Source organism: Callithrix jacchus, chromosome 18 (genome assembly GCF_049354715.1).
Source record: "Callithrix jacchus isolate 240 chromosome 18, calJac240_pri, whole genome shotgun sequence".
NCBI classification, from domain to species: Eukaryota; Metazoa; Chordata; class Mammalia; order Primates; family Cebidae; genus Callithrix; species Callithrix jacchus.
In genome coordinates, this window is record NC_133519.1 from 19,881,255 (window position 1) to 19,904,904 (window position 23,650).

Sequence of the window (23,650 nt, forward strand, 5' to 3'; positions counted from 1 at the left end):
GCTTCATGGGACCCTGGCAGTGTAGCCGAGTGAGACAGGCACACACTTGGGAGCCAGATAGCCCTAGGCATGAGTCCAGCTCAACTGCATACTCTTTTGGGTAAGTTACTTAACCTCTCTCAATTTCAGTGTCCTCGTCTGTAAAAAGAAGAGAAAGAAACAGAATTGAGGTGGGGTAGAGGAGAGGAATAATGCAGGGAAGGTGCGTAGCATGGTGCCTGGCGTCTGTGGATGCTCAAATAAACGTTGTGGAACAAATAAATGAGCTCTAGATTTGAAATTAGAAAGCTGCACTCAAGTCCTGGCTCTGTCCCTAAACTGATCACACGTCTTCCTTTTCTCTCCCTGTATCAGTGAACAGCACCACCACACACCAAGTCACCTCATCAGGAACCTGGCATCTCTGAGATTTCTGGATTACCTCCCGTATTTACTTGCTCATTAAGTTTTCAGATCCTACCTCCTAAACCTTTTCCCTCCTCTGCTGTCCTCACCTTTATACCTGTGGCGTGTCTCACCTGGGTTTCCCCAAGAGCCTGCTTCCAGCCTCCTCCCCTCCACATCCACATTGTTCATCCCCACCTAGACCTCTGCTATGGAGAAATGGAACTTTCTTTTCTTTCTTTCTTTTCTTTTTCTTTTCTTTTTTTTTTTTTTTTTTTTAGAGATAGGGTCTCACTCTGTTACCCAGGCTGGAGTGCAGTGGTTTGATTGTAACTCATTGCAACCTCGAATTCATGGGCTCAAGCAGTCCTCCTGCCTCGGCCTCTCAAGTAGCTAGTACTACAGGCATGTGTCACCATGCCTAGCTAATTTTTTAATTTTTGTAGAGGGGGGTCTTGCTGTGTTGCCTAGGCTGGTTTTAAACTCATGGCCTCAAGGGATCTCCAGCCTCAGCCTCCCACAGTGCTGGGATTAAGCTGTGAGCTACTGTGCCTGGCTGCCTTTTCTTAATTTTACGTTGTATGCAAATGCAGCTCCAAGGCCCTTTGCATAGTGTCCACCCCAGCTTTTCCTAAGACTAGAAATTCTGAAGCTGTGAATGTATTCAACCCCTCCAATTTGCTTCCATTCTGCCTCTAGAGTGATCTGTTTCAGAAATGAAATAATCTATTTCAGAAAGAAGAGAAGGATCAGGTTGAGAGAGGCTTTCTGATCTTAGGCAAGAGTCTTTTTCTATTTAGAATGAGTTCCAGGGGTGTGGATTCTCTAGAATGGGTGGACCTGCTTAAAGGGCTAGGTGTTTAAATCCCCACCCGGGAGATAAGACCAGGCCTAGCAGGTAAATATTTAACATAATCACACCCTTCCACCCACTGTCAGGATTCCTCAGGAAGGCTGATCTGCCTGGCCCTGAGCCCTGCAGACCCCAGACTGCAGCCTCTTCTATGTCCCACATGCTACTTTTATTATAGTGATCTTCTAGCTCTACAAAGAAGGAAGAGGGAAGGAAGATTGAGTGTGGAATATGGGCCGTTTAATAATACGCGTTCTCACCATATTTAATCCTCTCAAGAATGCCATGGTAGCTGAAGGAATTAATGTTAAGTTTCTTTCCAAAATCACGTGGCTAGTAAGTGACAAAGCCAGGCTTCTTTCTCCAGGCGCAGCACTGTGCTTCCCATGGACACGGGTGTTAGGACCAAGGGCTGTTCAGGACACTGGGCGCATCGGTGAATTCTCACTTGGGAGATGCTGGTAGCCGCTGGGTAACAGTCCAAATGTTACCCAGAACATGCAATGAAGCACACTGCGTGTCCTAGCTTTTCTGTGACACTTGGACTGGTAGACCTGTAGTGTCACAGAAGAACAGGAAGATCGCCAGTGGGGCAGCCCTGAGTCCTCCTGAGCCCTGGGCCCACCTCCTGGAGGCCTCCCTCCACCTGCAGTCCCAAAGCCTGTTGACGTCAGATCTTCCCATATGCACAGGTGTGTGAAGGAAACAGGAGACACAGTCTCCTCTCAAGCTCTCAGAAGGCAGGGAACCCACGCTCACCTAAACGGGCAAGTTCACGTCCACACATCCACGCGTTGACAAAGAAGTTCAAAAAATGGTGCTAACTGTGCCCAGACGTTGCACCAGGAAGCAAGAGCAGTAAGGAAGGCTTCTGGGAAGCCGTGACTGGGCGGAGGGTGAAGAATAAAAGGTGGTGAGGGGAGAGGACTCCTTTCAAGTGGCGAACAAGGTTGCTGATTTTTTTTTTTTTTTTTTGAGACGAAGTTTCGCTCTTGTTACCCAGGCTGGAGTGCAATGGCGCGATCTCGGCTCACCGCAACCTCCACCTCCTGGGTTCAGGCAATTCTCTTGCCTCAGCCTCCTAAGCAGCTGGGATTACAGGCATGCGCCACCATGCCCAGCTAATTTTTTGTCTTTAGTAGAGATGGGGTTTCACCATGTTGACCAGGATGGTCTTGATCTCTTGACCTCGTGATCCACCCACCTCGGCCTCCCAAAGTGCTGGGATTACAGGCTTGAGCCACCGTGCCTGGCAATCGCTGATTTTTATCAGACAACTCAGGGCAGAGAAAACTGTGCGCCCCTTCTGCTATGTGGGGTGTCTTGAAAATCCCAAGACGTACAATGCAAAAGTCAAAGACCAAAAGCCCATCCCACCATTTGGATGCGCTGGTCCAGGATCCACCTCAGGAAAGCTGGTGTTGACTAAGCCTAGCCTGCCTTCCCTCTGGAGGCCTGGTCCTGGGTTCACACCACACCGGCACTGTGAAGGCACAGGGTGGGGCACCTTACACACTGCGGCTACCTGAATCCTACTCTTGAGTGCTAGCTTCTTTTATATTACTTTCACTCCTTGGCACTCATTGATAAATCTAGTCCCCTCTGCTAGACACTTCTAGAGTCCTCAAAGATGGGAAGCCTTCTGTTCGGTGTGGTCCCTAATGCTCCCAACAGTCTCTCTCAGGGTTCCTCACACATTCTAGGCCACCAGCCCCACAACAGTCCCTGGCCCATCTCCCCTTCACTGCCCAGAGGGTTTATGACAGAAGAGCATTGTCCTTAGCAACCTCCACCTCCTGTTGCTTAGCAACTGCAGTTCCCCTACACAAAGGCTGAGAGGCCCCTTCCACACCGTGAGGCAATAAAAGGGTTAACAGGCTCAGGGGCCTCCCTCCCTCCCCCTCCCTCCCTGGGCCAGCTCTGGCCTAACCAGGAGCTCCTGACCCAGGCAGGAGTGTGAACAAAGGGCAAGGGTAGAAAGCAAGTCCCAGCGGCCACTGCTTACAGCCCCCACAGCTCAAGGAGCAGCACAGACAGAAGGAAGCCCCACAGGTAGACCACGGTGCTAACCATCCAGCGGCTCGAGGCCTGAGGGACCTCAAGGCAGGACACAAGCTGGAGAGAAGAACAGCTTCCTGTCTCCCTGGTGTAGTCCCAGGAAAAGCCCCGCTCTCCTCCGCCTCCCCTTGCTTGCCCTCAGTCAGACAACATTCTGAATCTGTCCAGCCTCAGCCTGGCAGCCCAAGACCGCTCCCAAGCCCAGGCGGGCAGAGGCAGGGAGGGAGGGCTGGTGGGCACAGCCGTTTTTTCTCCACTGGTGCTAATTGGAGCCCGCTTTCATTCATTCCCACAGGGCTTGTGCAGACACATACACTCCCACCAGGCTGTCTGCCAATAACTGCCCCCACTTTGAAAATAAATTTCCTGTCTGTACCACCTGCCTGTACCTCCTCCCCTCGCTGCTTAGTCCACCCTGTGTCAAGGGCTCAGCCAATCCCAGGGTTTCCCTCAGGATTCAAACTGAAGAGGGAAAAGCTGGGGGTCTCCCCATCAACGCCCTCATAGGTGGCCTTTCCCAGATTTCCCCTCTGAAGAGGAGGCAACAAGACTCGCCCTCGCCCTACAGCCCAGGCCTGTCCTTAGGGCCTCCTGCATGCTGCCCCCTGAGACCTGGCACTAGACCGCTTAGACTAAGGCTCCATCCGGGATTAGGAGGAAGCAGAGCCATTGTAGCCATTCTAGGGAGCCAGCTGGGGCGCAGCAGAAGGCACCCGGGGAGGCTACACACGATTTTAAGTCCCAACAGGAGTCACCTAAAGCAGCAGCCCCAGCCAGCCTCTTCCAGTCACTGACCTTTGGGGAACCTGGACCCTCCCCAGCCCACCTTCTCTGTACACCTGGGCTTCTCTACTCAGAAGCAGGCTGAGCCCCCCTGGAAAAGCAGAGGTCACAGCCGCACCCAACCTGCTGCCCCCTCAGCCCACTCCCAGAAGCCTAGAACCCCAAACTAGCATTTAAGACAATGGGGAAGGAGAGGGCAGAGGAGTGAGCAGACAGTAGAGGCAGGACCAAGGTAGGGCCAAGTGGGGAGACTAGAGATCAGGATGAAGTCTGGGAGGTTTCACGATGAGATGTAGAAAAAAGCAATTACAGAATTAGGATGGAAACTTGGAATAGGGCTGCAGGATCTCCTTTGGAACAGACCACGTGGAGTTCTAAATAGCACAGCTGTTAAGTGTGCGCGTGTGTGTCTGTGTGTGTAAATGAATGAAGCGTTCAATGAATTAACTGCTTGGGAGCAGAGCCATGCTTGTTAAGCAGAGTTAGGGCAATAGAGCTTGAGATGAGATCAGAGCCTGGACCGAGCAGTTCACAGCGGGCCTTGCCCGACTCTACGCAGCCCACCTTTCTTGCTGATACCTCCCTACCACCCACCCGAGGAGAACTCTTACCCACGTAATCAGGGTCAATTCGTGGAGAGTAGAGGCCGAACTGGATGAAGATGGGAAGCAGGAATCCAAAGCGCATCCACTCAATAACATGTAGAGGGGGCCGGCCAGCCGGAGGCAGCAGGTCACAGCGCAGCACCACACTCTCCCCAGCCCGGCCCACCACCGAGTCCACCTCAGGCTTCCCTCGACCTGCATGATGGGTGGTATGAGGGCACAACAGGGGGCCAGGGTCAGTGCTGGGAGGGGAGATGCCATCAGTATCTCTATAGGCACCTTAGGACTTTGGGTGACTGGAGGAACCCCCAGTTCAGCTTCTCCAGAACCAGCCCTGTTCCTCCCCTGTCCTGCTCCAAGAGGAACACTTGAGGAACACCCCCATCCCCACCCCAAGGCTAACAGGGAGTCCTTGAGCCCAGGAGTTCAGCTCACCGTCAGCCCCCTGGCTGATGACCAGGCTGAGGACGGCCAGGCCGAGGCACCACACCATAGCCCAGCTGGCCTGCTCTCCCAGCCCCTCCTATCCACAGGAGCCCAAGTGGAGGGGCCAAGGGATGTCCTTCCGATCAGCTCAGGGAACAGGTTTCAGCTCTCACTCTTCTGGACAGTGAGGGCTTGGCTCATGTAACACCCAAGGAAGCTGCTCTCTGGAGAACCACCAGATCTAAATGCAAAGTGCAAGGCAACATGCAGAGTTGGCCAATACTGGAGCCCAGGAGAAACCCCACAGTTAGACAGGCGCTGGGAAGAGAAAGGAGGGGGGAGCGCAGGTAACTGGGGGGAGGGGGAAAGGGGGAGGATCTTGAAGCCCTGGGGTAGGAGTACTGGGAGAATGGTGAGTGCTGAATGCAGAGACCAGAAAGGTGAGGAAATGGGGAAAATGGGAGAATTGGGAAGGTCTTAGGAAATGTGGAAGGATTCTAGGGACACCTAAGTTCTGAGGGTCTTGAAAAGCTAAGCCAGGAGAGAACTGGGGTTCCTTATATACTTGAAAAAAAGATTTTGGAAGGAAATACGGTAGATCAAGACACTCATGGCCCAGGCTGCTCTTGCCTCTCCCCTTACTCTTGATGCTAACAAGGTACAGCAGCAAGAAGGAACCAGTGCTGTCACCTTCACCCCACTGTGACAGTTAAGGCCCCTGAGGATCTCTGTTCGGGGACACAGAGCCAGTCAAGGGCAAATCCTGGATGCAAATCCAGGGTCCTTAACCATCAGAAAGTGGTCCCCAGGACACCCCCATATACTCCCTTGCCCTATTTCCCCAGCCTCTATGAAAAACCCGGGAAACTGGAGACCCGTAGGTCTTTCTCCACTCAGTCTCCCTACACTGCTACACTGCCTTGGCAGTGAGTGACTCAGGCACTTGCGAGAGGAGGAGCTGCTTCCCCCACCTGCCTGTATGCGGGGCCCAGGCAGCATCCTCCAGGTCTGGACAGGTCCCGGGGCTGGCAGCTGGTGCCACTTCTTCCTCATGATACTGCCAAGCAGCCCACCCCCTGCCAGGCACCACCACTCAAGGACCTCACCCAAATTCCTCCCACTCACTCCCCTCCAATATCTTTGGGGTGCTACCGTTTGGTTTGTCAGTCTCTCTCTTCCTCAACCCCGGGGGCATGGTCCAAAAAAAGCCTGTGAGTCCCTGAGGTGTACAAAATTAGCCCTGGGGCATGGAGAGTAGGAACTCTTGACAGCCCCACAGATCCTAGGGCAGTCTCAGAGAGCCAGAGGGTCCATGCCGGGGCCTGGTACAGGCAAGTGGACTCTGCTCTGAGGCCTCCACCCCACTCTTGGCCACAAAGTTCAGGACAGACTATAAAACATCCTCCACGGAGTCTGATCCCTGTCTCTACTTAATGATCCTGTACATCTAACTTCTGGCAATTCACTGGCAACCAAGTCCCCTGCTTCCCACTGCCTCCAGGCAGCTCTCCCATACTTCCCTAAAAAACCTTTTTCCAAATATATAGGAACCCCTAGTTCTCTCCTGGCTGTTTACCAAAACCCTTAGTAACCAGGAATCCCCGGAATTCCTCCCAGTCTCCTAAGATCTTTCCAACTCCCCAGCCTCCACTATTTCCTCACCTTTCTAGTCTCCCCACACACAACTCCCTCATCCTCCCAGGACTCCCTTCCCAGTTATTGCTACTACGCACAGTCCCCCTCAATTCCAGCTTCTCGCACCTGATCTCCAATTGCAGCAGGTCCTCCGCGCTACAAAGAACTCCCTTCTGGTTTCCCCACCCCACCCCCAGCCACTTCCCATCCTCTCCTCCCGAGAATTCTCCTCCCTGGGATTCTCCTGCCTCAGCCCTCAATACACTTCTGATACCCCACCCCCAACAATTCCTTTCTCCCTCGCACTCTCGGGTCCCCTGGAACTCTTCCTTTCTCTTGGAACCCTACCGAGAACTCCCCCACGTTGCCTCCCGAACTCCTCCAGTTCTCCGGGAACCCCCACCCACCCACCAAGAATTTCACTTCCTTCCCCAGAACTCCCCTAGTTCTGCTCCCCCAAAGAATTCCACTTCTCCCTAGAACTCCCCGCTTTCTTCTGTCCCCCATAACTCCGCACTACTCTCCATGTCCCCGCCAGCACCCCCACTTCTATCCCCCCAGGACGCCCCCTCCCTCACCTGCTCCGCTCGGCTCGACTCCACTCTCGCCTTTACACAATAGGGGGCGGACCCGCCTGCCCGCCTCGGATGCCCCGAGCGCCTCCCGTCGCCCTGGAGACCGCCAATCCTCCTCCCGCTGTGGCCAATTGGAGCCGCCAGAGGCGCGGCGAAGCGGGCGGGACCCCTGAGCGGCCTGGGAGTTGTAGTTTCAGTAGGGAAGGGTTCGGTGGCACGTGGGCTCAGGTCGCCCCCTCGTGGATCTCTGCACAGCCAAGCGCGGAAAGGCGGGTCGGCCGCTTCCCGCCGCCAGCAAGAAGGGCCGTGGGGTTCGGCCCGCGTTCCAGGGCTGCGGGAGCTGGCCCCTTGCTAGGCTCCTGGTACGCCCTCCTCCTTCGGATCTTACGGGCGACCCTCTCCGCTCCCCTAACGGGCTCGCCACGGAGGCGGCAGCTAGGATTGAAATCTGAGCCTGGGGCCAGGAACACCAGGCGGGGAGCAAGACTCCCCGCCCTCCTCCCAGGGGATCCACCCAGGTCCCGGGCTCATCCATCTCCTCCCCCATCCCCATTTCCACCTCCACCCATTGCTTCTCTAGCAGGACTGGAAATACCTGTCTGCATTGGCGAGCTCCCAAATCTTGCCCTGGCGCCTCCCACCGTGTGCAGCCGGGGAAGGCTGTGCTCTGAGCTTGGGGTTGCCAAGTCAGCTCCCGAGGCGGATCCAGCGGCAACGACCCAGAGAAACAGAGCCAGAGGGGAGAAATGACAGATACCCTGACACGGGAGATTGAAAGGGGAGAATGAAATAAAAGCTCACTCACTGGACCCCTGCAGGGTGCCACACTCGGACTAGATGCTTTATAACTCCTGTGTAACTTGCACAGAAAGCCTGAGAAGTCAGTAGAGCTCCCTTTGACTAATGAGAAAACTGAGGCTCAGGGAGATGAAGTAACTTGGCCCCAAGCTTTCCCCTCTAGGAAATGGCAGAGCTGGATTCAGACCCAACCCACACTTCATCTAACCCACTGCCTTGGAGACTTCACCCTCAGGCACAAAGATATCTTGCATATCTTACCCCTTAGAGACTCCATTCTACCTCTTCAGCTTGGTGATGCTGTAGGGATACAGGGTTGGCTTAAGCATTCATTGGCTGTCCAGGTCCTTCCTTTTCCATTGGCTCCCTTGGAAGCTTTCCTTGAAAGCAACATGCCGATCTCATTCCAATCTGAAGTACTAAGACTCACACTGAGTGCACCAGGCATCAGACTCACAGAATCACTGCTGCAACATCATGAGAGACCCTCCGGGATAGGCCTAGGCACTGCTTGGCCCCAGAATCCCTGGCACATCGTTTCTCCAGGTAGTCATCCAAGCACCTATCTGATCACATCCTAGCCAGGAAGCTCAGCACTACTGTGATACCCATTCCATCCTTAGTAAGCTCTGCCTGCTGGACAGTTCTTCCAGGTGTAAAGGTTTTAGTGCTTTGGGGTGACTGAGATGGGGCAGGAGCAGTGGGCCAGTCTCTCCCACCATCCCTCCAGCAAAGGCTCCCAAGTGGCAGCTTCTCAACATGGCTTTTCAGTGTAGTACACCGATCTACTGGTAAGATTATAATGGAAACATGCTAATGAATGCAGCATGGAAGCAGGGCCAGAAAAGATGGTCAAAGAGCGAAGCATTTTTTAATTTTTGGATCCTCACCAGTCATTGGGAAGGATCTCCCTCCCACCCTGTTAGAATTGGCCACACCTCTGATCTAAACTGCTGTCTCCAGTGGCTTCTTGAGGATAAACTAACCTCATTTGGACATTAAAATAAGTTTTTGTTAAACGACATTTAAAACGGCTTTCGATTTTTAAAAGTTTATGATATGGCCTCCTTTTTTCCTGGAAGTTTATTTTTTGAGTTTTATTGTTACTGCCATTTTTTGTGTGATTCCCAGGTATTTTGGAGGTTTTTTGGTATGAAAAGGAACCTAGCCCTATAACTTGTTCCCTCACTGTGCTCGGAGTGAAAGTTGATTAAAAAAATAGTCCCTGAGGTTCAAAACAAAAGATTTTTCCTCTAAGTTGTCCTTGATTCATAGTCATTACTCTCTGGGAAAGCTTATTCAGCCAATCAGGATTCCATCTAATCTAAGTATCAGCCAGCCCCCATATTTTCAAATTGCTGACAAGGATATCAGAAAATATTCTCCCTCTCCCTCTCTCTCCCTCTCCCTCCTCTCCCTCTCCCTCTCCCTCTCCCTCTCCTCCTCCTCCTCTTCCTCCTCCTCCTTCTTCTTTCTTCTTCTTCTTCCTCCTCCTCCTCCTCCTTCCTCCTCCTCCTCCTTCCTCCTCCTCCTACCTCCTCCTCCTCCTCCTCCTCCTCCTCCTCCTCCTCCTTCTTCTTCTTCTTCGTCTTCTTTCTTCTTCCTCTCTCTCTCTCTTTCTCTCAGAGCTGGACTATTCTCCTCCTCCCTGAACATCAAAACTCCAGACTCTCCAGACGACTTGGGACTGAGAGTTATACCACTGGCCTCCCCGGTTGTGAGGCTTTTGAACTTGCACCGAGCCACACTTCCCGCAGCCCAGGGCCTTCAGTTTGCATGTCGTAGGACTTGGCCTCCATAATCATGTAAGCCAATTTCCCTAATAAATCTCATCTCATTTTTCTGTATCTGTATCTATCTATCCTATTGATTCTGTCTCCCTGGTGTATACCTAATATTTCAGCAGGCCTTTTGAAGAGAGGACCCGAGCTGCTCCACAGACCTGCCTGCACAAAGGGGATGGTGTGACCTCAGAGATGTCTGCCTGGCACCATTAAGCACATGTGTTCCCAATCAGCAGTTTCTCATTGTCCATAGATAAGCAGAGAATTACTTGATATCAAATGAACCCTGAAAACTGGAACACATGAACTTTTAGTAGGAATCATATTTGGTGTGTTAATGCTGCTTGTACCAATTAAGCACCACGTAACTATCCCATATTCTAGAATAGATGGTGTAGATTTAATCATCAATAATGTGGACGTTGTTAATCAGGCATATGTTAAGTTATATCTGAGCTAAAAAAGAAAAGAAAAGGTTGTCAATTCCAGGGCCTCTGTTGACCACATGCCTATAAGCAGTAGTCTTCTTATCAGATCAGTAAAGAAGTGTGGTTTCTCATCTACTGTCATTTAACTTTTTGTGTGCCTGTCTTCTGTCCCAGTGAGACACTAAGCCCCACAAGGGTGTGGCTATTGTCCTGTTTGTCCTTGAATTCCCCCTTTAGAAAGGCCCTGCTTACCTTTCCAGCCTGGTTTTCTCAGCTACCCCTTTACCGCAGTGTGCATGGCCTTGCAGGCTTAGAACTACTGTGCTCTTTCACATATCAGTGTCTCAGCTCTTAGCTGCCCTCTGGCTAGAATGCCCTTTTCTCCTTTCCCCAGACTCACTGCTGATCACAGGTCAAATTTCTATTGATCTGTTCCCTCCAGGACATCCTCCCTGACTCTTCCCACCACACCCTCATCTTCACCCCAGCCCTGTCACACCTTGTTATTTTAACTTTACACACTCCACAAAACATTCCTTGAAGGCGTAGGTATCTCTTCTGCCTTCCCAGTCCTTGCCAAGTTCCTGTCTTATTACAGAGGCAGAGGCCTTTGCCTCTCTGAGTTAATATTCAACTTTCTTTCTTTCTTTTTTTATTTTGAGACAAAGTCTTGCTCTGTTGCCCAGGCTGGAGTGCAGTGCCTCCCGAGTACCTGGGATTACAGGTACGTGCCACTGCACCTGGCTAATTTTTTGTATTTTTAGTAGAGATGGGGCTTCGCCATGTTGGCCAGGCTGGTCTTGAACTCCTGACCTCAGGTGATCCGCCTGCCTCTGTCTCCCTCAACTTTCTTTAAGGTCTCATCCTTCCTTTTCCAGATAATCGGCCTGTTTTGAAGCCTCAGCCCTTCTCTGCTCAGAGATTGGCTGTGAGAAGGAACTTTGCCAACTTCCAGGAAAATCCCTAGGCCTGTCATACGTTCATTCCTTTGTTTATTTTCTATGAACTCAACCCTGCAATAATGAGAAATGAGCTGCCCCTTTGTGTACAGAGGGACTCAAGGTGGCCCTTCCAAACAGTCCCCAGCCCTGCAGTGGTGCCTCCTAGGACAGGTATAAAAGGAATCAGAGGAACTGGGGGCTGCTGGCCTTTTGGGAAGCAAGGCTGCTCAGGGCCTAAGGGAGGCCCAGAGAACCAGCCTCAGGCCAGGGACTGCCTTCCAGAGGGACAAGGGTTCAGGCCCTCAGAAAGCAGAGGGGACCAGTTTACCAGCACTAGGAGCTCTTGGGGCCGGTTTCCCAACCTTACTACCTCCTTCCCAAGCCCCAGGGGGCTGCATCTCCTGCACAAATACCTAGGGAGACCCCTACTCTTGGCTTCTGGCCTGCCCCATGCAGCTCTCAAGGCCCTCCTCCTGGGTGGGCCTGTGCCAGCCCATGTGTCCTACTTTCCTAAAAGCCAGGTGTCCTTGGTCTCACTGGTTTCCCAGTTGAATGCACTTCACTGACCCCTTCACAGACTTCTTGTTCCTTTTTTGGAAGATACTTTGGAGATCAGTATCCTCTCCTTCAAAAACAAGAGGAAGAAGAGACCCACAGCAATGTCAGGTGTGCCTCCTGCCATGCAGCCCTCTCCTCACTCTTCAGATACCTCTTCTGAAGCTTCCTAGGGCACCCAGCCCACCCTGTCTCTGTGGGAGCTCCAAGCTGCCCAGTTGCCTGCTTCTGTCTTCCAGCGTGCGCTTCTTGCAGAAAGGGGCTGTAGGTCAATGGAAGTTTGCTGAACACAGGGTCACAGGCCAGAGGTGAGTGGCAGATCAAAGCCCAGAGCTCCAAAATGTCACCTAGGCTCTCCCCGCCATACATGTCACAGCCTTCACCAATTTCTGCAATTCATCCACTGTGGACACCTGTCCTGGTTTCTAATTCTCTCTCCAGTCCCTTCTCCCTCTAACCCCCTGCTCCATGGCAGCTGCATAAGTAACGTCCACAATATCTGATTTGGAGGGAATAATGGAGACTTGGGCAGGGGCACTTCAGGCCTGGGAGGAGAATTCAGGCTGATCACTGGACTAAGGAAACAGCAAGCATATAAACGTACACGCCTTTGCCAGGGAGTGGGGGGTGGGCAGTAACCCAGGAAAAGACTCCAGAGAGAAGGCCTAAGACATGGAAATCTATAAGCAGGAGACAGACGGGGCAGTAATACTAATCACAAGCAGAAGTCAAGGCTCCATAATCTCAGCTAATGATCCAGTGGAGCTGTCATTCCTATGGGGTAGGTGCCAGAGGCCCAGAGCAACTGGCATCAGGGAGATGATGGAGAGGTCGCGGGGCTCAACTCAGACCCAGAGTAGGTCTGAACGAGGCCCTTCCTACCTCCCTGTTTAGGACAGCTTCTACACCAGGCTGGGATGGATGGAGTTGTCAAGCAAATGTATCTGCCAGGATGAGACTTGGATAAGGGAGCAGAAGAATCTTAACAGGAATAAGGCCAGTTTTACGCAAGAGTTGAAAAGCTGAAATTCTCAAATTACAGGTCCAGTTAGATTCAAAGAAATCACTCACTTTTCTTATTTAATGCATAAATAGCAAAAGCGCTGGTGGAGAACGGGATAGGTGGTGAGTGACAGCATACCAACACTTCCCTGTGAGGGGGCCTTTTAGACCCACTTTCCTCCCCAGAGGAGGGCCTGAAAAAGCACTTGGACTTCGGGGAAGGCAATTGGATTTGGGGGAAAGTCAGCAGAGCGGGTTTTGCCAGAGCCACCCAGCAAGGACAGAAGGACCCAACACAGCTCCTGCAGAGTCGTGGTAGCTTAATTTGACTTTACTGCCAGCCAGTCTACCCTCAGAAGTATGGCTCTCTGGATACCTACCCCTGAGCACCTCCTTCCTCTGGAAGGAAATATTGAGGAAGGATTCTCTGGGTGCTGGGAAAAAAACAAGCTCAGGACTGGGGTTCCCAAGGAGCAGTCAGGCAGGGCTAGAGCCGGGCTTTGCCTTCCTTCTCAACTTCATTCTGTTCTCCTGAGTTTCTTCATCCTTGGCATTCTGCATCTTTTCTGGACTTGGATGACCCAGATCCCAGTGGCCAGAATTACCAAGAGCGAGAAGATGAGCAATCCCTTGGTCAAGAGGCAGCAGTCTGTTGAGGGCTTCTTAGAAGCATAGTCAGGATCTGGGATGGAGGAAGGGAGGAAAAGGGCCCATCAGAGATAGGGCTAGGGTTAAGATTGGGGGCAGACTCCTATCCAGATTTCGTGTAGGGGTCTCAAGTTCACAAACAGTTGATGTCCCCTTGCAATGTCTCTGGAAATATATTCTATGCACAGAAGCTCAGAAACTGAGATCTAGGAATCATTCTGAAGCCAAACAAGAGAAAAGAAAAGATCTTTGGAAATTGGGAGCACTAGATAAAGGGAGGACCTTCTCTCCAATCCAGGTGTCAAGCCCATGGGAGGGGGTTGGCTTCTGGATTCCATGAGCTCTCTTGGGAAGAGCTGGGGGAGGGAGACGATGCTATGGTGCTCCAGGCACGGTCTTGCATGAGCTCAGGGGGAGTCTCGGGGGTTCCGGTACCTGCACAGAAGGGCCCAGCAGGGATGGTGTGAGAACTGATGTTGCTGATGGGGTTGCTGGCTCTGCAAGTGTAGGAGAGGGCACTGTCCCCCGGCCTCCAGGCTGTGCTGAGGACAGGGCCTTCATGGGATGTATAAGTGCTATCCCCCCAGGAGAGCCAGCTGTAGGTCACGTCCATGCCTGCCTTCTCCACAGAGCACATCAGGGACATATTGCAGTCACCTTCCCCAGAGATCTCAAAGTTCACAGTGATGTGGGGTATTGACAGCCGTCCTAGATGAAGAAAAACACAAAGGCCCTCTAAACAATCAGGGGTTGGGTCTGTTTTCCTAAACTCCTCAAACCCGGGGTACTGATGCTACCCCTTGACAGCCCCTTTACCTAAACAACAAATAAGCAAAAACAAACAAACCCATCCACTATAAAAGCTGTAATTCCAAGGTCCCCAAGGCAACTGTCAAGGTAGACAGGGCTGCCTTTGGCATCTTCCACCCCCTTTATATCTTCTCTCTCTTACTTTTGTACTCCACCCTCCTCCCATCCCCATTCTGTCTCCTTGATCCCATCAAATATTATCACCCCTCTCAGGAGCATTTACATTTTAATCAGTGTCTCTGCAAGCTTCAAGGTAGATGCAATGTGACAGGCACTAAGAAGAAATTTGGGTTCAAGTAAAGAGAAGATACTCATTAGTAGCCCTCATCACACAGGAAAATAAAAGGCTCAAGAATGCAGGTGGTGTTCATCCCCAGGATGCAATTTCATTGGAAGAGAAAAGCCCTCTACAGGGTCTGTACATGAAGCCCCTGATCCCTGCCACTGCATCAAACACCTCCATGGGAACAGCCTCCTTGCCCCAGGTCACCCCACCTGTTGCTGCAGTTCAGTTACAACAGGTGGATTGGGCACACTCAATCCCAGCATCTAGACTAGAGACAGTCTGCCTCCAATTCCAGCCCCTCAAACTATAATCCCAAGTCCTGAGACCCCTACTTTGTGGTGTGAGAAGCTTAGAAGAGCTCCAGGAAAGCAGCTGTATGGTTCCCAGCCTGAACTCACGGTAGACACGGAGATTGTACTGCTGCATGATAGAGATCTGGGATGATCTCAGGTTGACTTGAGCCTGGTAAAGCCCCGAGTCCTCCCAGCTCAGATTGCTGATATGCAGGGAATAGCTGGGGTCCAGGAGGCTCACTCGGCCCTGGTACCGTGGGTTGGTCACCATGATGGTAGATGGATGTCCCTCTTTCCCTGGCATCACAGTTGCAAGAGTTTTGTGGGAGGACCAGATGATGTTATCAACCTCGTCATCAGGCGGTATTTCCAGGGGGAGGCTGATGGACTCCTGAAGGACCGCAACCACTTCCTCAGGATCCACATCATCTCCAGAGCCTCCTTTGGCTGCAGATACAGGAAGAAAAGAGAAGCAAACAGTCCAGCTGGTGTCTCTGGGCTGCTGAACCTGGCAGCGGAGCTGTAGTGTAATCTCTGCTGGGCAGCTTCTATGGCTCTCACACTAAATCCTATTCTCCAGCTGCTACTTCTGGCTCTAGAGTTCCTCTATGCCTGAGTTGAGCACCTACCAGCAGTTTGCTTATGTCTGTCCCTTCACCTTCTAAGTGTTACCTTCTCCTTTGCCGTCTTGGGATTGCTCTTCCTTCCATATCCCCAGGTGTCTCTAGGTCCTGGCCTGAAGCCACAGATCCCATTCCTTGTAACTCCAGAAGAGCCGACACATTCAAACCCTAAGGAAGGGTCTTGCTGGCCCTGGCCCAGAGAGGAGAACAGAGGTGGAAGGGGACATTCCTGTGCAGGAGCTGGCAGCCTCACTCACCCTCCTGGAGCAGCAGGAGAAGGAGCAGCCAAGGGAAGGCATACATGTCAGCAGCCCCCGGTTCCAGAGGTGTGACTCAGTCGGTCGGTCCCCAGGACTGCACAGAAGACTGGGTTAGGAGGCTCCTAGAGACAGAGCCTGCCTGACAGTCCTGAGGAAAGGGAAATGATTCTCCCCTGACTACAGTCCTCTGACTTCCTCTGTCCTCACTAAGCCCCACCCTATCGTGGCTCTCTTAGTTCTCTCTCAGGTCCTGATTGTCAAGACAGTTTACTCACTGACTCGTGATGCAATCCACCAAACTCAGCCCAAATCCCACTTCTTAAATGAAGTCTTTCAAGACTTCCTACCTGCTGAATCCCCAGGTCCCCACACATACTGCATGCCCCAAACTCTTACAATATTCCCTATCCTGTTATTTGGCTCCCAGGATACTCTGCCGTAGCTCTCTCTGGGTAGTTCCTATGTTGCTGTGATGATGTGGTCTTATAAACATCTGTATCTCCCCAGACAGACACCACCTTTCATTTCCTCCGTATATCCCACTGTTGCTGTGCTGGCCCCCGTATTACACGTGTCTGCACTCAACTGATAGTTTTACAATGGATGAATGATGAAGCCTTTTTATTTAAACCAGTTACATTCCCACCTGAGAGGCTATTCACAGGGGAAAATTTTTGATTCGATATTCTTTAAGAAAGCAGTCTGGTTAGGTGCCGTGGCTTACACCTGTAATCCCAGCACTTTGGGAGGCCAAGGCAGGCAGATCACATGAGGTTAGGAGTTTGAGACCAGCCTGGCCAACATGGTGAAACCCCCATCTCTACTAAAAATACAAAAACTAACTGGGTATGGTGGTGTGCACCTGTAATCCCAGCTACTCAGGAGGCTGAGGCAAGAGAATCACTTGAACCCAGTAGAAGGAGGTTGCAGTGAATCGAGATTGTGCCACGGCACTCCAGCCTGAGAGTGAGACTCCATCTAAAAAAAAGAAAAAAGGAAAGAAAAGAAAAGCAAAAAAAAAAAAAAAAAAAAAAAAAGCAGTTTGAACCAGAGAGTTGAACTATATTGTTCATATTATGAAAAGACTTTAAATCATTTTGTGAGAATACAATGTTGATCAAACCCATGTGAAATCAGATTCAGGAAGAGACTGCAGAGGATCAGCGTTATTAAACAGCTTCCTGACAGTCAAAGCTGTTCTGGATGCAATGAGTTGCCTTAGAGAGTAGTTTCTGTCCCTAGTATTCAAGCTAAGATGGACAATCACTTCCTTGGATGATCTGCAGCATCTCTGGCATCAGATGGATTCTCAAACTGGATAGTCTTTAAGTTCCTTCTAATAATCAATTCTTTTTTTTTTTTGAGACAGACTTTCGCTCCTGTTACCCAGGTTGGAGTGCAATGGCGCGATCTCGGCTCTCTGCAACCTCTGCCTCCTGGGTTCAGGCAATTCTCCTGCCTCAGCCTCCTGAGTAAGTAGCTGGGATTACAGGCACGCGCCACCATGCCCAGCTAATTTTTTGTATTTTTAGTAGAGACGGGGTTTCACCATGTTGACCAGGATGGTCTCGATCTCTTGACCTTGTGATCCACCCACCTCAGCCTCCCCAAGTGCTGGGATTACAGGCATGAGCCACCGCGCCCAGCCCTCTAATAATCAATTCTATGAGTCTGCGCTGTGATGAGGAAGTAAGTGGTTCCTCAAGACCAAGGGAACAATAGAGGAAGATGTATTCAGTTTTGGTCTTGGGCCAACATTTTGCAATTTTAGGTTAGCAAATTCAGAAATCCATTAAATGTTTATTTATTGAGTGGCTTCTATGGCCCACACACTGTCTGAAGTGCTGGGGAATTAACAGTGACCAAGAATTTTAGATCATGACTTCATGGCGCTCATATGCTAACAATTGACGTTGGACAAGTAACTACAAGTTTGATGAATCTTACCAAAGGAATAGTTGAAGGAGCCTAACAAGGAGATCTGGCAAAGTTGGAGTCAGGAGGGTTGGGGAAGAGCTATCGAGGAGAGATATTTAAGATGAGACCTCGATCCTTCAAACATGGATAGAATCTGCTTAGTGAAGAAGATAATGAAGTGAGTGTTAAAGTTCTTAAAGTTCCATTTATGAGTATAAAACCTGAGGGATTGGAATTTTTTCTTAAAGGTGAATCAGATTTCAGTCTGGGTATAAAAATTTTTTTATGTAATAAATCCGTTTAACACATAAAATTAGGGCCGGGCACGGTGGCTCAAGCCTGTAATCCCAGCACTTTGGGAGGCCAAGGCGGCTGGATCACATGGTCAAGAGATCGAGACCATCCTGGTCAACATGGTGAAACACCGTCTCTACTAAAAATACAAAAAATTAGCTGGGCATGGTGACGCGTGCCTGTAATCCCAGCTACTTACTCAGGAGGCTGAGGCAGGAGAATTGCCTGAACCCAGGAGGCGGAGGTTGCAGTGAGCCAAGATCATGCCATTGCACTCCAGCTTGGGTAACAAGAGCGAAACTCTGTCTCAAATAAATAAATAAAATTAGATCCAGCGATCCCACTATTGAGTATATACCCAAAGGAAATGAAATCAGTATGTTGAGGTATCCACTCCATGCTCACTGCAGCACTATTTACCATAGCCAACATATGCAATCAACCTAATTGTCTATCAATGGATGATGTGTAAAGAAATTATAGATATATACACAATGAAATGCTATCTACCCTTAAACACAGAAGGAGGCTGGGCAAGAGGGCTTATGCCTATAATCCCAGTGCTTTGGGAGGCCAAGGTAGGAAGATCCCTTGAGGCCAGGAGTTTTAGACCAGCCTAGGAAACATGGAAAGACCCTATGTCTACAAAAAAAAAATTATTAAAAAACATTTTTAAAAAATTAAAAAACACTATCAGGGCATGGTGATGCATGCCTGTAGTCCTTGCTGTTTTTTTGTGAGGCTGAGGTGGGAGGATTCTTGAGCCCGGGAGTTCGAGGGTGCAGTGAGCTATGATCATGCCACTGTACTCCAGCAGAGACCACCTAGAATAGAGATGCATCCACCTCCAGGCAGGGGTAAGAGAGAGGGAACCAGCAGAAACTTAACCAGCAAAACTGTCCTTAACAGAAAACAGTTCATCCTAGTCATCTGCCAGACCCACAGAACGCAAAGTTGCTCAGCTAGATAAGAAGAGTTTTAACACCCACCATCCCCATCCTTCTGGAGTGTGAAAACCTGAGACGGGGGTGGTGAGTTGAGGGGGAGCAAAACAAAACAAAACAAACAAAAGCAAAACAAATTAATAACAAAAATAAGGCAATACTATCATTTACAACAACACGGATGAACCTGGAGGACGTTACGTTCAGTGAAAGAAGCCAGACACAGGCAAATACCACGTAAGTTCACTTACACGTGGAATCTAAAAATGTTGAACTTCCAGCAGAGAGTAGAATGGTAGTTACCAGACGCTGTGGGAGGGACGGGGATTGGAGAAATGTTGGTGAAAAGATTTCAAAGTCAGTTAGATAGAAGGGATAAGTTCAGGAGATCTATTAAACAATGTGGTGACTATAGTTAATAGCCATGTACTGTATTCTTAAAAATTGCTAAGACAGTAGGTTTCCAGTATTCTCACCACAGAAAAAGATAGGTGTGTAAGACAACACTTACATTAAGTGCTCAATTTAGCCATCTCACAATATATTCGTATTTTTTTTTGAGACAGAGTTTCACTCTTGTCCAAGCTCGATCTCAGCTCACCGCAACCTCTGCCTCCTGGGTTTAAGCAATTCTCCTGCCTCATCCTCCAGGTAGCTGAGATTACAGGCGTGTGCCACCATGCCTGGCTAATTTTTTTTGTAGAGACAAGGTTTCTCCATGTTGGTCAGGCTGGTCTTGAACTCCTGACCTCAGGTGATCCACCCATCTCACCCTCCCAAAGTACTGGAATTACAGGTATGAGCCATAGCGCCCGGCCTGTATTCATATTTTAAAACAACATGTTGTACACCATAAATATGTATAAATTTTTGTAAATTAAAAAACAGAAATAACAAAAGCAAGGGAAGAAAAGAGGGTCATGTGCATCATGCTCAGAGCTTAAAAGATGAGTGCATCAGTTAGTTAGGTTCTCTGAGAAGCAGAAGCCGAAGTTCAGAGCAAGAGTTTTAATGTGGGGAAAGGCCTTGAAAACATAAACAGAGAAGGAAGCAGGGTGGAGCCAGAAGAGCCTCAGACTTTGATGCAGGTCTCAGAGTCTCAGCTGACTTAGCAGAGAGCTCTGGCACCGACTGCCCATTAGAGGAGGCCCATGGTGGGCAGGCATGTCCAGGCACTGGGACTCTCGCTGTGCAAGAATGTCCCGGTGCCAGGACCCGCGCTGTGCACGGGAGCGTAGATCCCGCAGGTGCTGAAGCTAGAGCCTATTGCTTAACTGCACTTCTTGCAGCCAAAAATGTGTTTACTCTTGAGGGGGGAGCCAAGGCTGCTATAGTGAGTATGCTGATAGCCAGAGGTAACTGTTCAGGTTTATTAAGCCTGTCTCCATAAGTATCCATAAACAGTCCATTACGCCTGTTGAGGAGAGGAAAATAATTTCCACCCCACTGAGCTCTTAGAGTCCAGTGCAGAGGAAGTCATTTCTGAGAGCATAATTGTCAAGTCTAATTTTCGTTTATTTACTTTTTTTTATTTTAAGAGACAGGGTCTTGCTCTGTCACCTATGCTGGAGTGCTGTGGTGCAATCATGGGTCACTCTAGCCTCAACCTCCTGGGCTCCAGTCATCTTTCCATCTCAAGAGCCTCCCAATTAGCTGGGACTACAGGTGAGCCCCACCATGCCCAGCTAAGTTTTAAAAACATTTTTTGTGGAACAGGACCCAGCTATGTTGCCCAGGCTGGTCTTAAACTCCTGGCCTCAACTTCCCAAAATGCTGGGATTCCAGGTGTAATTTTCATTCTTGTTCATGGATTGTGATTCAAATAAAACTTCAATTTTTTTCTCATACTGCCCTTTTAATCTTATTCGGTGGGGTAGTCTTCCCTGCCCCAGAACTCTGGCCTCGGTCTCAGTCCAGAAATCAGTACTGGTCTCAGTTTAGAAATGAATACTTCCTGTCCTATGTAATATACAAAATTTCAAACTGACCTTATTATCAAAGAATCTCCCTTATCCTGGCTTGGGTCATCCAGGTTAGAGGCCGTAAGTACAGGAGGGAGTGGTCTCTCCTCTCTGCTGTGCTCAGCTTGCCTTTCCCCATCTGCTCCCCTTACCAGCGCTCCCCCTCAACTCACCTCCCCCTACTCAGGTCTCCCCACTCTAGGAGGATGGGGAGTGTGGGGAAGTGTTACAACTCTTCTTACCTAGCTGAGTGGCTTTGTACTCTGTGGGCCTCGCAGATGGCCAAGATGAACTATTTTCTGTTAGGAGCGGTTTTGCTGGTTAAGTTTTGCTGGTTCCTTCTCTTTTACTCTTGACCGGAGGTGGATGCACCTCTATTCTGGGTGGTCCTTTGCAACTCCTTCCTCAGCCCCTGGTCATCTGTCCACACATCTCATCTCCTCCTCTTACAACAGAGGCCTGTCCAAATGTCCCTATCGTACAGCACCTGGGACAACCAAGCAGGCTGTGTCTCATGGGTGGCCCTTAGCTACCCATCATAAACACTCCTTGCTCTGACAGATGGCACCACACTCTTGGCCCCCTCGTGGGAGCCCATTACCGGTTTTAACTCTCCCAGACCTGTCATAGGTGCCTGTCCCCTCTGACTAACCCTCAGGGCCACATTCTAAAGCTCCCTAAGCCTTCTTGAAGTCTCCTTTATTTAGCTTGTGGTCAGAGGCAACATCACCATACCTTGGGGAAGAGGTGTGGACTCACAATAAAGTTATTTCCAAAGAAGCCTCTTTCCCGATCTCCCTTTCTCAGCCCTCCATCTATAGATGAGGGGGTTCCAAAGGCAGTGACACCAGTTCTCCTTGACTCCCATTGCACATTCCTCAAGGGCAGATCTCCCTCACATTGCCTTTGATCTCGATACCCATCACACTGTCAGCTTAGGGTAGCGTAACCAAGGCAGGAAGAGATCCATTCTAACATCTTACTTGTAGCAGACACTTAGGATTCCCTGTAGCACAGCCTGTTTACCCACCTGACTTTCTACACTGCTGTGTGATCGGTTTCATGATGGAGTCCCCCATGGAGTTTACACCTGGGCAGTCTGTTTTTCTGCTTCCAGGCTTTCTCTATGACAGTGAAGGCTGCTCAGCCCAGCAACTGGGAAGTATGCAGGCAGGGTAGGTGGAGCTAAGGGAGGGCCACGTTGGTGGGTAAATGTGGATAAATGTTCCAGCCCCCTAGCCCTATTTCCTAAGCAATTCTGAGGCATGTTCTCTCTGGTTCCTCAGAGGGATTGGGCCCCAGTTGTCCACAACAGTAATCAACTATTAACACACTTTTTTTTAGGGGGGAGGGAGCTTTCTTCTTTTCCTTGTCTCATTTTCCTCATTCTTTCTTCTTGGATTATCTCCCAGAAAGACTTCCTCCACCCAAGCTTTCATCTAAGGGTGTGCCTTGTAGAGAGACAAAACTATGGCCTTATTATATATAATAAAGTAGTTGCATCAGTAATGTTTAGATCTTCTCTCTCTTCTTCCCGGATCTTTAGGAGCAATTAAGCCAATGAGAAATCAGCCCCCCACCCCAATTCTGATGTAACAGCCTTGGGAAAGAGGGTGCGGTGAAAAGCTGGCCCTGCTCTGGTAGAGAGAATGGAGGAAAGATAATAAAATGCCAAACCTTTGCTCAAACTTTCTCCTCAGCTTCTCTTCGGATCTGGAAAGCTGGGGATGCACACAGCGGAGCCATGGTCCTGGAGGAGTCATTAACAAGTAAGTTCCAAATAAATCACCTGCCTCCCAAGGCAACGCGTGTTGAGGTCTGCACGTGTCTTCTATCCTTCTATTCTGGGGCCAGCCTGTGTGCTTGATATATGGTTTCTTTTTCCTTTCTTTTCTTTTTCTTTTTTAAGTGTCAGTGTTAAAAGGGTGATTATTCGGTTGAACCATGAAGGTGGCTGGAGAAAACTGTAAGAGTCTGCAAACTGTTGAAGTGCACCCAAAGGAGTCATTGTCAAACAGAAGAGAAAAGAGTGGTCCTCGCAGGGGGAGCCGCCTGTGCAAGATCCCTGGGGTGGAGGAGAGAGCGGGGCACACAGCACAGAGAAGCCCACACAGGCGGGGCCGAGAGCTGGAGGTGGAGAAGAGTGGAGATGAGGCTACAGAGATGAACTGCAGGCAGCTCATCAGGGGCATATAGACCTGCTGAGTTTATAAGTTATGCACTCAGGAAGGTTAGCTTTCACGGCGAGGGGAAATAGAGGATGAGAGGCAAAGGGGAAACATGGGGTGGAGGGATAGTTTTATGCCAATGATTTCGTTTTAATATGGGAGAGATCTGAACATATTTAAATGCTGAGGAGCAGAGCCAGTAGGGAGAGGAGATGAAGACTGGGGGCAAAGGTGATGATAATGGAGCAAGGCCTGTCTTCCACCCATCTCATCCCCCACATGCCCGGAAGACAGGAGGGAGCTGAGATTTAGAGCTGAGGGAAAGGAAGACTGACCTTGGATTACAAGATGGGCCTCTGCTATCGTGAGAAAAAAATGAGCAGAGATGCAGATAGGTTTGTATGTGACAAGCAGTTAAGGGAAGGCCTGCATGGTGGTTTCGATTTTCTCTGAAGTGGAGTCAAAGTTTTCTGCTAAAACTGAAGGTTTACACGAAAGAGACATTTGAAGACAATGGATGCAGTTTGAAGCAGATGATGCAACTGTGTTAAGGTTTCTCAGCAAGGTCCTCAGGTAAGCCTATTATCCTGGCCTAATTATTAATAATGCCCCCTTTCAC

The 23,650-nt window shown here is 50.0% G+C and overlaps 2 protein-coding genes and 2 long non-coding RNA genes across 11 annotated transcripts in view; 2 read left to right on the forward strand and 2 right to left on the reverse strand.

The window, feature by feature from the left end:
* LOC118149251 (uncharacterized) overlaps nucleotides 1-604 on the forward strand; it is a 20,149-nt gene extending 19,545 nt beyond the window's left edge. The window contains exon 3 of the long non-coding RNA XR_013529455.1: nucleotides 130-604. This is a non-coding gene — a long non-coding RNA (uncharacterized LOC118149251). The remainder of the gene's footprint in view (nucleotides 1-129) is intronic.
* Nucleotides 1-7,363, reverse strand: part of IGSF9 (immunoglobulin superfamily member 9) — a 19,469-nt gene extending 12,106 nt beyond the window's left edge. For 2 of the 8 annotated variants that reach the window (XM_078356059.1, XM_035280089.3), the window contains exons 1-3: nucleotides 7,323-7,363; nucleotides 5,119-5,350; nucleotides 4,690-4,878 (exon numbers count right to left, since the gene is read on the reverse strand). In XM_078356059.1, the coding sequence (XP_078212185.1) occupies nucleotides 4,690-4,878; nucleotides 5,119-5,176 (247 nt within the window). In that variant the 5' untranslated portion in view covers nucleotides 5,177-5,350; nucleotides 7,323-7,363. Of the gene's footprint in view, nucleotides 1-1,497; nucleotides 1,792-1,996; nucleotides 2,955-4,689; nucleotides 4,880-5,118; nucleotides 5,351-6,870; nucleotides 6,920-7,322 lie in introns of those variants that run through there. The other 6 variants (XM_054247820.2, XM_054247821.2, XM_078356062.1 and 3 more) reach the window with 6 other exon arrangements.
* Nucleotides 3,086-4,882, forward strand: LOC144580243 (uncharacterized). Its single transcript, XR_013529457.1, has 2 exons — nucleotides 3,086-3,289; nucleotides 3,591-4,882. It is a non-coding gene; the product is annotated as an uncharacterized LOC144580243 (long non-coding RNA).
* A 5,869-nt stretch (nucleotides 7,364-13,232) lies between the features above and the next one.
* Nucleotides 13,233-15,790, reverse strand: SLAMF9 (SLAM family member 9). The gene is made up of 4 exons (NM_001302667.1): nucleotides 15,745-15,790; nucleotides 14,970-15,311; nucleotides 13,911-14,183; nucleotides 13,233-13,509 (listed from the first exon to the last, which is right to left on the reverse strand). Exons 1-4 carry the CDS (start codon nucleotides 15,788-15,790, stop codon nucleotides 13,346-13,348), a joined length of 825 nt encoding a protein of 274 aa, NP_001289596.1. The 3' UTR covers nucleotides 13,233-13,345.
* Nucleotides 15,791-23,650: the final 7,860 nt, after the last annotated feature.

What these genes read in the sequence shown, in the direction of transcription:
- SLAMF9 (NM_001302667.1), bottom strand. Translation starts at nt 15,790, where the DNA reads ATGTATGCCTTCCCTTGGCTGCTCCTTCTCCTGCTGCTCCAGGAGG. An exon ending in GTACAATCTCCGTGTCTACC is followed by an intron (nt 14,184 to 14,969) that starts GTGAGTTCAGGC and finishes TTCTTCATCTAG; the next exon opens with GACGGCTGTCAATACCCCAC. An exon ending in TGCTGGGCCCTTCTGTGCAG is followed by an intron (nt 13,510 to 13,910) that starts GTACCGGAACCC and finishes CCTCCATCCCAG; the next exon opens with ATCCTGACTATGCTTCTAAG.